The sequence below is a fragment of the Herpailurus yagouaroundi genome, unplaced genomic scaffold (genome assembly GCF_014898765.1).
Source record: "Herpailurus yagouaroundi ecotype Mexico unplaced genomic scaffold, PumYag 67525, whole genome shotgun sequence".
In the NCBI taxonomy this organism is placed as follows: domain Eukaryota; kingdom Metazoa; phylum Chordata; class Mammalia; order Carnivora; family Felidae; genus Herpailurus; species Herpailurus yagouaroundi.
In genome coordinates, this window is record NW_024420331.1 from 3,284,313 (window position 1) to 3,302,772 (window position 18,460).

Here is an 18,460-nt window from a genome sequence, read left to right on the forward strand (position 1 = left end):
CACCTGCGGGAACATCCCCCACCTGCGGGAGCATCTCTCACCTGCGGGGAACATCCCTCACCTGCGGGAACATCCCTCCCCTACGGGAGTGGCCCCCACCTGCGGGAACATCCCCCACCTGCGGGAGCATCTCTCACCTGCGGGAACATCCCTCACCTGTGGGAGCAGCCCTCACCTGCGGGAACATCCCCCACCTGCGGGAGCATCTCTCACCTGCGGGGAACATCCCTCACCTGCGGGAACATCCCTCCCCTACGGGAGTGGCCCCCACCTGCGGGAACATCCCTCACCTGCGGGAGTGGCCCCCACCTGCAGGAGCATCGCTGACCTGTGGGAGCATCCCTCACCTGCGAAAGCATCCCTCAACTGTGGGAGCGGCCCCTCACCTGTAGCAGAGGCCCTCACCTGCAGGAGCTGCCCTCCAGCAGCTGGGAGGGCAAGCCCAGACAGCAAGACACCTTGAACACACACTGTCGTGAGACACCAGGTCAGCTGGGGCTACAGGGAGGGCCACCCGCAGCTGGAGCCTCGCTAAGGACAGCGCCCTGTCCGCTGGGTGGTGGATTTACCCAGAAGCCCTCCTGCCACTTGGGTAACTACCTGACAGGGCAGACGGGCCGGGGCCCCGTCTGGGGCAGTACTTATCCCCACTGCCCAGTCTTGGGGTAAGAGCCACAATCAAGGGCAAGGCTGACCGCCAGGCACCAGAAATTCCACTGCCTGGGGACTGAGAAAGGAAGCCTCGCCACTCGGGTTTCCAAACGCCGACTCGGGAGGCCGGGCTGGAAGAGACAGGCAAGAATCGGCCCTGAAGACACCAACCTGGGCTGACTGCACTACGGGACAGGAGAAGCCGTGGGACCAGAAAGAGCTACAAATCACTCACGTGGCAGGCATCGCAAGTCTTCGGGCCCCCCGGGCACCCCCACACTTAATAAACTGAAGGACAGAAAACATGCTGAGGGGAAGCCGTGCTTGGTGTCCTGAGGAATGAAAAATGTCGAACGACAGAAACACTGAGGGTAGCTAGAATGAAGCCGGGAGGGACTAAAAAGCAGGAATCTGAGTGACAAGTGGGTCCCAGCCGGGCCAGATCGAGGAGGGCTGACGAAAGTGCAGCAAGCCGAGAGCGAGCGGTGGAGAACAGATCTCTGATACAATGGAGCTTGTGAACCAGGGTGTGTCGACCTCGGCACCACTGCCGTTTCGGGGAGCTGTCCTGACCAGCGGACAGAGTTCAACGGCACCCCCTGCCCAACCTCTGCTCACTGGACGCCGCAGCACCTCTCCCAGGCGTGACCATGGACAAGGCCTCTGGACACTGCCAAGTCATCCCGGGAGACAAAACCAGCCCCGATGGAGAGCCACTGCTCTAAACGGTTCTTTGAAGAAAGCTTGCAAGGTCAAGGGACCCTTATTTTAGCTGTGGTCTTTACACAGTTTTCACCCTCCCCAAAGATCAAAAAGGTTTGGTGTATTCAAGTTAAAATTAAATGTGTAAGACAAAATGAAGGTAAGGTAATCACTTGGGTGTTCATTGTTCCAAGAACCCGTAAGCTCCGCTTTGCAATAAACAACCTTCTCATTATGAAAGATCTTTCTATTTCCAGACTGCCTGGGAAACGTAGTCCTTCTATTAGCCATTAAAACTCTCCATTCAACATTTTCCGTGCAGTTCGGAGCAACACACAAGCAAGGTAGCTACATAACCACTTCACTTTCTGAAGAACTCAACAAACAAAAACTTCAGGTTACATTTATAAAATCCAGTCCAATGCCGCATTGGATAGTAATGATTGTTTTAGCTGTACAAAAAGAGTTCTTAGCATCTTTGAGATCAACATGAAAACTCATCCACATGTAATAACTCAAATGTGGCAATCTACTTACTATTTATGTGGTCCATGTAATAAATTCCAATTTGCTTATCATATACAGTTTCCCATCCTAAAGGAAGTTCATCCCCAACACAATCGGCAAAGGTCAATGGCTTTGTTATCCTGCAAAATAAAATTATGAAAGCAAATTTGAAAGTCAGGTCAATTTCGTGTACGTTGGCTTGAATCGACTCCAGAATTAGATTTGAATACAAAATTAGATATTATCTCATCTAATTGACTGCCTTTGCTCCAACTATTTAGGTGGAAAATTAACTGACTGGCTTTGCCCAAATAATAATCAGCAACAATATCTGTACGCTTGCAGTTAAAAGCATTCCTATGTCAAAGTGCAACTTTAAATAGCAGCGAAAAGAGATATGGACAGTTACAAAACAGGTAAACGAGCATCTTCTTCCAAGCACTACATTTAATGAGCTGATGACACTGGAACCTTCCACAAGAGGACACCTGTGTTTTGTTCTCATTCCTTTACAGATGCCCCCCCCCCCCCCACACACACACACAACGGTTTGCATGCATTACAGCTTAAATCTATCTGAAATGTATTGGTAAGTTTCACCTACCGGGCATCAGAAGTTAAGGAATGAAACATTAACCACTGACCAAATGCAAAAAGCCCAGCACGCGTGGCGACAATACAAGGAGATACCTACTAAATAAATACTGCCTGTATTCCTTATACAGTAGGAGGCAGAAATTGCCAAGGGTCCTTTTTTGTTTTCTGGAGAAAAACAACAAAAGCGCATTGTCTACAGACCTCTCTCCTTGAAGCACAATTGATTAAGGAAACCTTGGCTTGACATAGATACACAAAAGGTTTCCAGATGGGTTTCTTTAGGGAGAACGTCCCCTCCCCCACATCCCATGATCACAATGATTGACAAGACAGCTGTTGGATGAAACAGGCCACACCTTATAATTGTCTGAGTCTGGGCAGCTATCTCTTCGGTCGTCTCTATAAATGCACACTGACTGGTATGCATGGGAATCCGATAACCTAAATTTCACCACCTCAATCTTCCCACATCTTCTGTTCAAGTCCTTGGCCCCAGGAAAGTGAGATACCACAGCCACGGCCAAACCTCACAAGACCAGGATGAATTCTGAACATGTTATTTCCCCAAACTGGTTCGACAACAAGGCTCTGTCTCTCCCAGTAGCATTTAGAAACCGACAAGCGCCATCAGAATGGAACAGATTGTAATTTGTCTCCATTTTATACATAGTTTTTAGATGTTAGAGTCAACATCAAAACAGAAATATACAGAAGGCAAGATACACCACAGACAGCCTGCCAACTACAATGCACTCAAAACACACGGCATCACAGGATGAGCCTAGTGCACGCCACGCCGTCCCGAAACACCAACGTCCGGAGCACAATTCCTTTACAGGTCGGGGATGGCGTGATGGCGGCGTGGCTCCAAGTCAAGCAGGTAACAGTAGGGTGTTGTGCGTGATTCAAGTCCTGAATGGGATCAAACCACACCAAAAACGACGCTACTTCAGGATAAATGGAGCCCTGAGCACATCTCTGCCATTCTTGATTCGCACGTAAGCTGGGGGAAAAATGCTCAAGCACAGGTGCATTCCAAGCACGTTTACATCTGTGATCTCATTTCGTCAGCAAAGAGAGGTGGGAATCCTGAACTAGAGCTACTGAGGCCAACTCACTTCATAATTCAGAACTGTTATAAAACTCTCTGAAGTTCATCTTTTCAATTTTCTGTCCAATAGCCAGTACAGGGGATTATAATAACACTTCCATACTTGTTGTTCTAAAAATAAACCAAATGACACCTCTACTGTTCTAGTAGTGAATTTTATGTTGGCCTGATAGAGAAGCCGGATGTCTCTGACTCCACTTTTCTTTCTAAACAAGGCATGGAGGGGCGCCTGGGTGGCTCAGTCGGTTGAGCGTCCGACTTCGGCTCAGGTCATGATCTCACGGTCTGTGGGTTCGAGCCCCGCGTTGGGCTCTGTGCTGACGGCTCAGAGCCTGGAGCCTGTTTCAGATTCTGTGTCTCCCTCTTTCTCTGACCCTCCCCTGTTCATGCTCTCTCTCTCTCTCTCTCTCTCTCTCTCTCTCTCTCTCTCTCTGTCTCAAAAATAAATAAATGTAAAAAAAATTAAAAAAAATAAACAAGGCATGGAGTTTGCACGGTCATCCACAGAATCAGTACTACAAAGCTAGCTGAGGAGGAAGCACCCTCTCAGAGTCCAGCTCACGCCAAGAGTAAGGTCCCTGCACCCACATAGAAGTTTATCAAGTCCTTGCTATTGGTCTTATCGATCCACAGGGCCTACACCTTGAGCCCATTTACTTACTTGACGGTAGTCTGAACAGGCTCAATGATGACGTTTCCCAGCTCCCAAAAGACAGAATTGGCAAGCTAGAAGGCAAAGATAGGGATCCCTTGGGCAGGCAGAACGCGGCAAAGGGGCCAGCTGACAGCAAGGAGGAGCACATAAACCCGCTCCCTGGCTTCATCCATCATACTGTGAATGAAACGCGCATGCCTACAGCAGGACACCCGTGACAGCCAGCTTCTAAGAGGGCTCCCAATGCCTCCTGCCTCCTGGTGCTCATGGCCTCACACAGTCCCCTCCGCCACAGAACGGGTTGAGCTGTGCAACCGACAAGATACTGAGGAAATGACGGTGCGTGGCCTCTGAGATGCAGTCATAAAAGACACTGTGCTTCCATCCTGCTCTCTTAGATTGCTGGCTCTGGGGGAAACTGGCAGCCAGGTTGTGAGCTCCCTAAAGCGGCCCGATGAAGAGACCCAAATGGGGAAGAACTGAGGCCTCCTGCCAACAGCCAGCACCAACTGGCTGGCCATATGGGTAAACCACCTTGAGAGTGGGTCCACCAGCCCCAGTCAAGCCTTCGGATGACTTCGGCCCCGGGCAGCATCTTGACCACGACACCTTGTGAGACCCAATCAAGGCCCACCCAGTGAAACTCCCATATTCCTGCACCACAGGAGTCACGTGACATAATGCTCACTGTCATTTGAAGCCACTAAATCTCAGAGTGATCCGTGATGCGGCAATAGGAAACCAATAAAACACCTAAGCTCTCACTTCCCTTCCCAGTCTATCGTCAGATCCCGTCCGTAGTGGACGTTTGTGGTGATGATCCAGGCTGTCCTCTATTAGGAGGCAGTGAAATGCAGAGAAGGCTTTTCCTCCTATTGCAGAACATTACAATAAACATCCATGCCGATCTTCTGATTCACCCATCTACCAGGCCGACACACCCTCCAGACTTCCAGACGGTTGCGACTTCATGGCACACAGGCACATTCTGGCCTGACTTTCAACAACAGCATCGAGCGTGTCTAAATTGATTGCCCTAATCATCATTCCGAAATATTTATGGGACAAAGACTTCACGGTTTTCTGTTGCACAGCACAGGCCATCCTTGAATATTTGAAACTATACCAATATCAAAATGATGTCTTTCTCCCAAGAAGGGTGTTGGTGGGTAACATTGCTTCAGTAATGACTAAATCACTTCAGATGAGAGGTTCGGTCTTAGGATGTATTTGATCACGTTGATCTAATGAGGGGAGCTGAATAAATCCTGGTTCCCTTTTCACTGCCAGAAGGCCAACGTCTGGGAGTCTAGAACAGTGGAGTTGTTTTGGTGTTAGTTTTTCAGCAAGGAGTGCTTTCTGGCTGTTGTTGGCTAAAAAGCAGGATTCCTGTATGTCAGGGGGAGGCCTGGAGCCACGTGGGGGAGATCTCGTACTCAGCCAGAGACGACCAGCACCCTCAGCAAGGTGGTGGGCTTCTTCCGGGACAATCTTGTGACCCTTCATCCTGGTGACGCTCATCCCTCCAAGGGGGCGGCGACACTGATGTCCAACGGCCCCTCCTCGAGCGCAGCGGCTGTCTGCCGGTGCACGGCACTGAGTGCCAGGATAGGCCCAGACTGGGGTTACGAGTCCTCCCTAAGGCAAACCCAAAGTTCTGTCTTCACTCACTCACAGGCAGGCCGGCCCAAGCTCCTGAATTCTCACCTCCCCAGAAACCTGACGCTAGATTTTTCCAGCCGACACCTTCCCACAGTCACCACACACACAGGCTCAGGGGCATTTTTGTTTCTATTACAGTTTCCATTACAGAAAGTTTAGGAACTACACCTGAATAGGAGAGAACTGTCCATTCATACCGCCACGCAAATAAAACCATTATTCCTATTTTACTGTGTTTTCCTCCACCTTTTTTCTGTGTTCTTTTCGATCTTTTTTTAATGTTTTATTTATTTTTGAGAGAGAGACACAGGGAGAGAAACAGAGCACAAGCGAGGGAGAGGCAGACAGAGAGGGAGACACAGATTCTGAAGCAGCTCCAGGCTCTGAGCTGTCAGCAGAGGCCAACACAGGGCTCGAACTTGTGAACTGCAAGATCGTGACCTGAGCCGAAGTTGGACACTTAACTGACTGATCCACCCAGGCGCCCCTCCGTGCTCTTTTAATTTGTTTTTTCTTTTTCTTTTTTTTTTAATTTTTTTTTCAACGTTTATTTATTTATTTTTGGGACAGAGAGAGACAGAGCATGAACGGGGGAGGGGCAGAGAGAGAGGGAGACACAGAATCGGAAACAGGCTCCAGGCTCTGAGCCATCAGCCCAGAGCCCGACGCGGGGCTCGAACTCACGGACCGCGAGATCGTGACCTGGCTGAAGTCGGATGCTTAGCCGACTGCGCCACCCAGGTGCCCCCCCCCCAGGGCTCTTTAAGAAGGTGGCATCGGGCCGCCCCAGTCGGTGCCAGTTCCAAGAGAGCCATTTACTGCCGAGAAACCCTGGATGAGTCATTCTGTTTCTCCCTGAGCCCCAGTTTCCAAATCTTCAAAATGGGGATGAGCCAACAAACCCGCCAGGCTCGTGCTAACTGGGGGTGGCCTCTTTAGTTACAGCCTGGACGCGGGCTGCGGCCGCTCCCCTTCCTGCCTCCCTCTTGTGTCTCCAGGAGACTTGTTTCGGACCGTATTCATCTCCTCTTGCTGCTGGGACGCATGATGACAAACGTGGTGGCTTTAAACAGCATAGGTTTTTTTTATCTTACAGTCCTGGAGATCAGAAGCGCACTGTGGTTTCACAGAACTGAGCAGGCTGTATGGATCCGAAGGTCTGGGAAGCCCCTTCCCTACCCCCAGGACCCCCACTGCACTTACAGGAGCGAGAAACTTCTGTTAAGCAACTGAGATTTTGAGCCATTTGTTAGAGCACTTGGTTGGCTAACGCATTCGGAGATCCGGACGAAGAGCAGAGAGAATCCGAATCAGTGAAACGTCTGAGTGTTTCGCCTCCCTTGGTTATAGGGGCGTCCTTGGTGATTCAAACCGTGTTAGCCAAGCGCAGGCATTATTTGGAGAGGACTGGAGAGTCTGTCCTTCCCCTACCATGGAGTCTTGGGGGGGGAACGGGTGAAAAGGACCGCTGTGCATATATTTCTGTTCTCAACAGTGCTGTCACTTTGTGGTGCAATCGCTATTTCACCTGGCTGCCTCCCCTACTGGTCTGTCAGCTCCTTGAAAGCAAGGATGCTGTTTCTCTAATCCACCTTTTAAGCCAGAGCCCTCGCACACAACGGGCCTTCACGAGACTGTGTGAGAAGTTGATCGGGACGATTTCAGAAACTGGTACCATGTACAAACCAAAACGGAACCAACGAGCAGTCAAGAAACAACGGGAAGAGACAGACTGGAGAGAGAAAAGGGCACTCAGAATTTGACTGAGCTCACAAGGTCTACGTTACAAGAAAAGCAGGGCTCAGGAGGCCAAGGCACTGTCGGTTCATTCCTGCCTCTGACAGCTCTTCTAGATACATCCTGAGAAGGAAGAAAGGCAGTTGGGCAGGCCACACAGCTTGAGGAAATGTCCCTGAAGACCTCCCCTAGCTTTCTATTCTGATTCTCTACCGACCAAGCCGACGGCTCACCTATGCCCTGGTTTCCTGAGCGTGGGCCTGTCTACCGAGAAGGGAGCAAACAGAGGCAAGATCGGCAAAGAATAAACTGTCCGAAGGCAACCAGTCTAGGAGGCATTTCGGGAGACCAGCAAACTTCCCAGAGGCTCCCCCTCCCCAGCGATCCTCCTGGTTCTCAGATGGTTCACGCACTGGTGAAAGAAAGTCGCAACACCCAAAAAAGACCACGGGCTGGTGCGTGAGTGAGCACAGGGTCCCTCGGTATATATTTCGTTGAATCGCAGTGACAGTGGACACAGACAGCAATTAACTTTTGTAAACTTTGTGGGAGACAACCTCCAACCAAGGAAACTAGAACCACTTAAGTGGCGACGAGCCTCGGCAAACGCCTGTCGCACTGTGGCCTCCGTTTTCTCATCTTTACAGCGGGGTGGTGAGGCTGAAAGGCTGTGACCATTATCAAGGTTTCTGAAACTTATTACATACTCCATATTTTTTTTGTCTAGAAACTGGAAAAATGTAATTATTATTCTGATTTAGCAGAATACTGCACAAATGGCACGCAGTTTAAACGCCTGGGATTCAGGTGCCAGAATGCAGAGTGGAGCAAGCAGACCCCAGGCCGCTATGTGATGGGAGCGTACCACCCAAAGAAAACCACACCCAGAGGGGCGCCCTAGCACAGCCATCTGCCCGAGAGCCCCAGCCAGCAGGGTCCTCTGCCGTGAAAATCACAGAGAAAAAGAATTTCTCATGGAGCCCATCAAGTGCCCAGTCGCAAGACCACAGAAAACACTGTCCACCTCCACGAATGAGCTCCAACGGTACAAGCTAGAGCCCGGAGAAGATAAACGTCAGCCCAGTGGATGGAAAGAATTCTCTAGGGCGGTGCTATCCAAGAGAAATACAAGAGCCACATACCGAATTCAAACGTTTCTAGCAGCCACACTTAAAAGGAAACTGGTGAAATTAAGTTTACTAAGTTATTTTATAGGGGCGCCTGGGTGGCTCAGTTGGTTAAACAGCCGACTCTTGATTCGGCTCAGGTCACGAGATCGAGCCTTGCATCAGCATGGAGCCTGCTTGAGATGTTCTCTCTCTCCCTCTCTCAGCCCCTCCTTACCCCCCCCCCAAGAAAAACCTATATATATACATATATACGTGTATGGGTGTGTGTGTGTATTTTTTTAAGAAACCCAATATATTGAAAAAACTATCACTTAACATGTGATGATGATAAAAATTTTAAACAGATATTTTACCTGTTTTTCTCACAGCCCACCTCATCTCTGGCTCACTACGATGGGACATGCACAGTCGCCCATGTGGCAGCGGCTACTGGGCGGGACAGCATGGCCCAAGGGGTTCCCCTGCTCTACCGTCCTCTGACTCCACAAAAGGTCCCAGCGAAATCCACCCACTGAGATGCTGGGCCCTTAGGAAATATCTACACTGAAAAGCCTTCTTCCACAAGCCCATAGTGGGGATCCTAGATGCTTTCTAAGGTTTCTAAGACCACAAAACTTCACGCAGTAGACAGCCCTTTTCTCTCCCAGCCTCAGCACTCTCTCTCCTCCTGGGACATCTATGAAACCTACAAGCAGAACGTGGTGACTCGTTCATGCCGCATCTCCCCCACTGTTGGGTCCTTCTGGGCAAGAACCGCATCTCCCCCAACTCTGCCCTGCCCCCACGGAGCTCCAGAGTGTCGCGTAGGTGCCACAACCGCACACGCAGGGGAAGTTACTGGCTTGATCTGATCGATGGCGAATGGAGTCTGTGGTCGCCCTAGAGCTGTTTTTAGATGTCTCTGTCTCGACAGAGTATGTTCAAGAGCAGGTGTGCAGATCTGAGGCCTGAGAGACTGGATCCCAAGGAGCGAGCTGAAGCGTGGCGGACGCCTCTCTTCCTCTCGGGGATGGGACTAACAGGTGCTCAGGGGCTGCTTACTATGCGATAGGAAACGCGGGCTTGTCGACTTAGAAATGGCATCCTGGACCCACAGCACTAACCGACGGGAGCCAGTGCAGGCTGAGGGGCCCTCACGAGGAGACCCAAAGTCAGCTGTAGGGTCCTCCAATAGTCCACAGCTGCCTTAAAAAGCCCACCCGCCCATTCCACGCCCACGCAGACCAGCGGCCCTCAGTGCCCGACCTGTACAGACGAATCTGAGTTTGTCCTCCTCCCTGGGCTCCAGACCAGGCAGCTGGTCACCAGGGAGGGTCCCAGCCACTGCAGTTCTCTCTCAGCAGGGAAAGTGGAGAAATGACGACTTCCAGGAAAGTCTGACTTCTGGAATCTGTCTTTGCCAAAGAGGAACCAGAAAAGCAGGCATTCCAAAATACACATAAAAGACAGAAAGCAGATCTGTGGTTTTGAGGGACTGGAACAGGAAAGGGGACATGCCGGGGGTGGGGGAGACGGGAATATGCGAAAACCAACTCATGGTGATGGTCATACAGCTGTATACATGTGCTAAAACTCCTCAAACTACACTGAAATGGGTGAATTTTGTGCTGTGTAAATTACACCTCACTAGAGGTGTATTAAAAATACACACACACACAGGGGCGCCTGGATGGCTCAGTCAGTAAAGCATCCAACTCTTGTCTTGATTTCAGCTCGGGTTATGATCTCACAGTTTGTGAGATCGAGCCCTACGTCGGGCTCTGTGTTGACAACGCAGAGCCTGCTTGGGACTCTCTCTCGCTCGCTCGCTCGCTCTCTCTGCCACTCCCCTGCACTCTCTCTCTCAAAATTGTAAGTTGTCCAGAGTGTTTCATATGATTTACAGTGGGAAGAAACAATGTCAAGATTCCAAATCATATGAAACACTCTGGACAACAGCTAGCTTCACTGTCATCTCACATTAAGCTGTTACGCGCCTCTGGCGATTCTGATCCACAGATTCCAAGTGATGGCTCAACAATGTCCCAGAACGTCCTCCAAATAGCTGGGACACATGCTGACACACTCTCTAAAGTAACCGTTTCCGATCCTTTGCAATCATTCATCACCTTACCCTGTATCGGGCTCTCGTGTCTAGTCACAACCCATTCATGAGCAGTGAAAGCCACCCGGCAGGTCGCAATCAGTGCTTTCGTTTAAAAAGAAAATCTTAGAGCACAGCACACCTCTGAGGGGTGGCATGGTACATACGACGTTATGAAACTTGTCTTTTGGTCGTGCGTGCGATACAAAACAGTCTCCTTCCTTTCCGTAGCAGTCAGCAGGACTGGGAAGGGCGATGCTCTGGTTTATACCCACAGGCAAGTGCACCCAGTCATACGTTAGGCACTTCGGTGTAGGGCTACCGCCCACCTCCCCGCAGTCTTGCAGACACAACTGAAAGTGTGCGGCCACACCCGGCAGCCGGGGGCAAACCCGCATTGTGCTCTGGCCAGACAGGGAGAGTCTCCTTCAGTCAGCACAATTTTAAGCGATGGGTCCACGATCATCACCCCCAGTTCACCCAGCAGGAACCTGAGCTCGGGGATGCGTGCCTAAGAAATACCCAGACCAGACGAGGACTCGGAAGAAGCCCTTGCAGGGTCGCTGGCTGGCTCCCTGCACTCCCACTGAGCTCACAGCAAGGACTCCAAGCAAAACTGAAACAGTTCCAAGAATCTATCAGGCAGGAACCACCATCCCTGGGGAAAACACTAGAACTAAAGATGCCATAAAATACAGGTACACCTCCTTTTATGGCACTTGGCAAATAATTGTGTTTTTTCACAAATCGAAGGCTTGTGGCCGCCCTGCATAGAATACGTCTATCAGCACCTTTTTTCCAACAGCATTCGCTCGTTTCACGTCTCTGTCTCACATTTTGGTAATTCTCTAAACATCTCCAACTTTTTCCTTATTAGTCTAACTGTTCCGGTGATCTGTGATCAGTGATTACAACTCACTGAGAGCTCAGATGATGGCTGGCATTTTTCAGCAATAAAGTATGTTATAATAAGGCACGTACGCTGTTTTTTAGACATCATACCGTTATTGTGCGCTTAACAGACTATAGTATAGTATACGTATAACTTTTATATGCACCGGGAAAAGAAAAAGTTCATTGGGCTCGCTTTGTGACACTCGCTTTACTGCAGTGGTCTGGAACCAAACCCCAGGTGTGCCTGTAAACATATACACACCAGACCCCACCTCTAAATAATTTCTATCTCCATCATCCTCCTGAGAAACTTCTAGTGAGGATTACTCTGACGGGAGTACTTCATGGAAGTTAGTTAATGACCGTCTTATTTTTAACATGGACAAAATGCTGGATGAGGGACTTCACTCTAAAAATAAAATACAGTGTTACAAAAGTTTGATTCTTAGCTTAGCACTGAATACAACGGACAGGAAGGGATATTTAAAAATTAAAAGGGGAGGTTGTAAGGAAGGATTTGGGAAAAAAAGAAATAAATAGTTAACAATTGACAGAAAAAGTAAACTCAACTGAAACGAGAGAGGAAAACCTCACTGGCCGAGGAGAGCCAAGAGGCCCAACAATAACATTCTTTAGAAATGGCATCACAGGGGGAGGCAACCAGGGAGGGTCCTGGCCATCCTTTCAGAGGAGCGGCACACAGCGGTGACGTCACAGTCCTCCGGGCTCCGTGATCTCAATTTCAGCTTTGCAAGCAGCGTCCAGATCAAGCTCACCCCTTCGGATTGCTCCCAGTTGCAGGAATTCCCGTACCAGGATTTTAAGAGTAAAAGGACTTCATCACACATCTCTTTTTGCACGAATTACCTCTCCCCCCACGAAGAAAACAGCCACATTTCTGCAATCTGTTTTCTTTTTGGCATGAGAAGTCCATTCTTTATTAATGCATCTTTGCACATATCACCATCTGAATCCACGAACAAAAGCAAAGGGGACATGCCCGAACATCTAAGACATTCAGTCACCACCCAGCAAGCTCCTCGGAAGAAACGCCCGCCCGGAGAGGACACGAGGAGTCAGTTAAGCTCTCTGGGACAGCGGATCTTCCAGGTCTCGGATCTCGCTGGGAATCTGAGATAAGCCACTGATCTCCTCCCTGGAAAAATGTGCCTACACGTACACCCAGAATGCCGCCCGCATCTATATGCAACGTTGCCAGTCCGGGAAGTCCGGTTCCAGGATCCCCGTGCCCAAGGCTCCCTGCCCAGGGGAAGAGGCACCAGGTAGACAGTGCGGCTCCCGGGGGAAGGACCGATTCACCGGCGGTAGGTTCAAAGCCCAAGAGAGGAGCGCCAAGACCGCCTCCGACCTGCCCGGGAAGGGCACAGGAGGCTGCCAGCGCCACGCAGGCCAGTCCCAGGAGGACCGGGCCCTGCCCTGGCCCCAAGCGGACGGCGCACGGGCGGGTGCGGCAAAGGGAAGCGTCCCCCAGAAGGCATGGGCCGTCCTGACGAAGCAGGGCCGCAGTCCGTAGGTGGCACGAAGTCAGGAGGAGTGGAGGCTAGGCGTGCCATCATCACATCAGCTGCGCAGGAAGATCCCTTGGGCTGCAGAGAAAGTGGACGGCAGGAGGAGGGACCAGAAGCGTGAGCAGGAAACAAAGCTTGAGGAGCACGGGGCCAGGGGAACAGTGGCAGGGCCAGGGCCGGGACCCGGACCGGGGTGAGGGGGGCAGCCTCCCGGAGGGTGGGCGCTATGGGGAGAGTATCAGGAACCCCAGCGCCACTCCGTAACCACTCCCGTTCATTCCCGTCACCCTGCTGGTTACCCTGCTGGTTTCCCTTCTCAGTAACACCAGGAAGGCGCTGAGTCTGAGGTCTTTGGTGTGTATCTGCACGAAGGCACGCCTACCCAAAGGGCAAGTCGTCATTGGTGGAAAGGTTTCGACGATGCCAGGCTCCCCTGATACTCTCCAAAGAGGCGGGAACAGGCCACCGTTGCCCTTCTAGCAGTATCACCAGCAGGGGGCCCAACACACGGGCCGTGACCCAATGAATGAGTGAGGCAGTCCAGGCGTTACTGGGCTGGAGTCAGGATGTCCTGTAAGAAAAGCAGCTACCCCCAAACCAGCAGGCACTGCTGTCAGGAATCTGTCATTTTGTTCAATATTGAGTTGCAGGAACTGAAAAAAAAAATTTTTTTAAGCCTCAGAGTAGGACTGCAAGCCAACAATATTTGAGCAGCCCCATGAGGTGGCTTAATAGTGAGCCCCACCTGGGTGGCTCCATCGGTTGAGCATCCAACTTCAGCTCAGGCCACGATCTCGTAGCTCATGGGTTCGAGCCCCGCGTCGGGCTCTGTGCTGACAGCTCGGAGCCTGCTTTGGATTCTGTGTCTCCCTCTCTCTCTCATTCTCTGCCCCTCCCCTGCTCATGTTCTCTCTCTTTCTCTCTCTCAAAAATAAACATTAAAAAAAATTTTTTTTAATAGTGAGCCCCAAATTCTCCTTCAGAACCAAAAAGAAGCTAACGTTTCCCACCCAAGAGAGCACAATAAACATGCGGCGTTCTAACAACCGCTTGAAAGTCTACACTCCTTGGACCTGAGCCAGGGTACGTCCCACAAGCTCGCCGGCTCCAGGCTTCTTCCTCTCATGCCCCTGCCGCTCTGGCTTAAATTTCTAGACCCTACAGCCTCTGGAAGACCCTTCATGTCCACACCGAGCCTGCCAAGTACCAGCACGGGGCCGCGTGTGCAGGCCCCTCCGGGCCGGCCAGGCACTCTGGGTTAGAGTCAGTCCCCCTGGAGGACACGCTCCGGCCCTCTCCGACGGCTCCTCCCATGTTGAAAACCACCACCAGGAAGCCCACGGAATCATCCCTTGAACACTGGGCTGCTCCTCTCCGGATGTGCCAGCCGCTTAGAGCAAAAGCATGGCACCTGGCTGTCTCCAAAACAGAAAGCCACACTTAGAACAAGTAACCGGCTCTTCTTCTGAAATACATTTGTTCTGTCCAACTTGTCAATGCATACCCTTAAGCCCGGACTGCCAGCACTCGGAGCCTGGTTCCATCTGAGCAGAGTTCAGCACGGGCAGCAAAGAGCACAGCTAAGGTCAATCGGGCCAAGGTCAATCAGGCCTACTTCGTGACCCACGCAGAACCGCCAGGCCCCTCGGATCACTGGAACGCTGCTTACCAGACTCCACCGCGAGTTCCTTTTGTGGGCCTGAGGTCCGCTTCACGATGGCAGAGGGGACACGAGCAAAGTAAGGAGTTATTCCCAGGACCAGAAACCAAGGAAGACCAAAGGACTTCCAGACGTGATGGACTGAAAACCCAATCGCAGAGAATGAGCCTGCAGGGACACAGGCCTCTGGTCTTCGTTATCCTCCCCAAAGCAGCCCAGTGCTCTAACCCTGAAATGACCTTAACTCACTTTCTCACCCTAGGCATCCATAGCCCCCTGCCCTGCAGAGGCCCCCTCACCATGAGCCCAGGCAATCCCGTTCCCAACTCTGCTCTGAATCATCACTGAAGGACAGGGGCCTTCGGACGCCCCCCCTAGTGTGTGCACACCACAGAGTCAGGGAACACAGAGATGTTGACATCCCAGCACTTCGCACAGACCCTGACCTTACAGCAGGAGTGCACTATGCTAAGACAGATGAAGGGAGAAAGGGCGAGGCGGAAAGCCGGAGGCACGGAGGGAAGGATGGGTGGAGGGATGGACCGAAGGATGGACAAAGAGGTGGATGGAGGGACGGACAGATGGATAAAATAATTGGATGGGGGTCAGTGGAAGGATGGATGGATGGATGGGTGGACGGAGGGATGGAGCAGGATGGACAGAAGGACAGAGAAGGATGGAGGAAGAAAGCGAGGGGTGAACAGATAAAGAATCCATCTACACAGGCCAGTAGGGAGGAAAGGTCTTGAAAAGGAGAAGGTGGATGGTAGGAGTTAAGGGGAACTGAAAGCCGGAATTCCCAGACCAGGTCCATCAAGATTTATAGGTAAACACATTCCAGGCAGGCTTAGGGGGCCAGAGGGCAGCCCAGTTCCTTCGTATCTTAATCAGGCTTTATTTCTTTAGATTGCTTTCCTAACTGGGAGGCTGGAAGGTAACGAAAGAAGAAGCCAAACTCAACAGCAAACCCACACCAACCACAGAGACGCCGCCCCAAAACCTGCTACTGATTTGATTTTCAGCAAGGCCGCTTTGCGAAAGGGTGGGTTATTTTGGGGAGCCAGAGAGAAGCATTCCTGCACTGTCCACTGTGGCAGCCACTAGCCACAGGTGGCTATTTAACATTCAATTAATTAAAATGAAATAAAATCAAAACTTCATCCTTCAGTTGCACCAGCCACATTTCAAGTACTCAAGGAACTTACGCGGCTGGCGGCTGCCATACCGGGCAGGGCAGACACGGACTATGCCCATCATCGCACAGTGCCGTCTTGGACAGCACTGCTCCGGTCAGAGGGCAGTGGGGACGCTCTGATCTCTCGGGGGAAGGAGACTGGGTAAAACGGGAGTACAGGAAGGCACCTGACCATAGTCTGCGGAAATATTTCTTCGGAGCAGCACACACTGTAAGTTGAAAATCTTAAAATACACTGCCACTCTTTGGTTGGCTAATCCCTCCGGCACAGCGGCTCTCGCAGGAGCCATTTGGCCTCCCAGGGACACTTGGCAGTGTCTGGAGACATTTGGGGTTGTCACGAGCGTCAAGGGGAGGAACTACCGGCACGTAGCGGGCAAAGGCCAGCGATGCTGCTCACATGCTACAATGCGCAGGACGGCCCCACAACAAACAACTGCCCGGCCGTGAGGTCATCAGTACCACCTATGAAAATCAGCTAAAATAGGGGCGCCTGGGTGGCGCAGTCGGTTGGGCGTCCGACTTCAACCAGGTCACGATCTCGCGGTCCGTGAGTTCGAGCCCCGCGTCAGGCTCTGGGCTGATGGCTCAGAGCCTGGAGCCTGTTTCCGATTCTGTGTCTCCCTCTCTCTCTGCCCCTCCCCCGTTCATGCTCGGTCTCTCTCTGTGCCAAAAATAAATAAACGTTGAAAAAAAAAATTAAAAAAAAAAAAATAATAAAAAAAAAAGAAAATCAGCTAAAATATGTAAAGAGCTTAACGTATAAAGAGGTGCATCACAGCACTGTGTACAGCAACAGGAAAAAAAGGAAAAACGACCGACAATAAGGACAGGATAGGATCCGCTAAATTACTGCCCGCTGACAATCACTCAAGAGTTACTCACGGAGGACCTACCACATGTCAGACGTCGCTTAGGCGCTGTGGACTTCTTTTAAGTTTTATTTTATTCATTTTGAGAGACAGGGAGACGGGGAGAGCAGGGGAGGGGCAGAGAGAGAGGGAGAAAGAATCGCAAGCAGGCCCCGCGCCGTCAGCAGGGAACCTGACGCGGGGCTCAAACCCACAAACCGTGAGATACTGACCTAAGCCGATATCGAGTCAGCTGCTTAACTGACTGAGCCAACCAGGCGCCCCCTACCTGGGATAATTTTTAAAGTGTGTTTAACAACACACTGGAATAATTTGGAAGGGCTTTGGTTATTGATCAGGGAGAAAGAGTGGCTATCAAATTAGCTGATACATGACCACGGTTTGGTTCCTTTGGTTACAAAAAGAAAAAAAGACTACAGAAGACGTGTGAACACAGCAGTACTTGTCGGTAGAGGTTGGACTGGATTGTGGTGCGTTTACACAAACAAATCATTTTTTAAAAGGGAGAGTTTACCCAGAATCCAACAGAGCTCCGTCTCCTCTCCTCTTCCCATGATCCGTACAGACAAGTGCGGCCGCCACCGCGCTCCCATCGGGCTCCTGCTCCCCTCCGCCCAGGAGAAAGGCAAGCCAGGCGGCGAGAGCTGGCAGCACAGGGCTCCAAAGCCACCCGGAGGCCAACTCGGCCTGCAGACGTGTTCTGTCTGGTCCGCGGCGCCGGCCCTCACGGTGATTTACCGAAACCCCATCGAGTTGCCAATACTTAAACTCAGAAGATCTCATTTCAAACACCTGAATTTCTACCTCTCTTGAACATCAGAAGAACCGGCACACGGGGGTGATGAGCCCCAAAGACAACGCGTGACAAAAGCCGAGGAGGGCCATCCCCGTCGGAGGGGGCGGCTTGCTAGCTGGCCACGGCCCCCACCACTCCTGGTTACCCCTGACACACGGTCACGTGGTTGGGATCCCAGCCCTGGTGGGCACTCGAGTCCGTAATCACTGCACCAAGGTGAGGCACAAAGGTGGGAAAGTCCTTCCCGGGAACAGCCCAGCAAACGGTACGCACGAGGCGTGCGAGCAGAGATGGGCACCAAGCTTGGTATAGATGATGCTCACCGGCTCAGGCATATAATCTTGGCTCAGGATGAGAGAGCTTGGGGGCCCCACGCCCTAGGACAAGCTGTGGGAAAACTATAAAGGGCTATTCGCTTGTTCAAACAGTCAGTGCAGGAAGGCTGTTTGAGATCCGAGGTGCCAAGAGTTTCCTCAAGGACTTCATCTCAGCCAGGAGCAAAGAAATAACAAATGGTCACCACCCAACAGATCCCCTCAGTGGCAGGGGCGCAGAACGCTACAGAAGGCTCAGAGGAGGAAACGTTTCAACAGGAACATAAATGATTTTTATGGTCAGCAGAACATCAAATCCTTATCCCCCCTCTCACGGCCCCAGAACGATGATATAACAGCATTTG

General features: G+C 51.3%; 1 protein-coding gene across 1 annotated transcript in view; it reads right to left on the reverse strand.

Moving 5' to 3' along the window:
• The window catches only part of WWC3 (WWC family member 3), a gene marked incomplete at its 5' end in the record, with an annotated part of 109,866 nt that overhangs the window by 78,444 nt on the left and 12,962 nt on the right, over window positions 1–18,460 (reverse strand). The window contains one exon of the mRNA XM_040467614.1: window positions 1,891–2,000. Coding sequence (XP_040323548.1) covers window positions 1,891–2,000 — 110 coding nt within the window. The remainder of the gene's footprint in view (window positions 1–1,890; window positions 2,001–18,460) is intronic.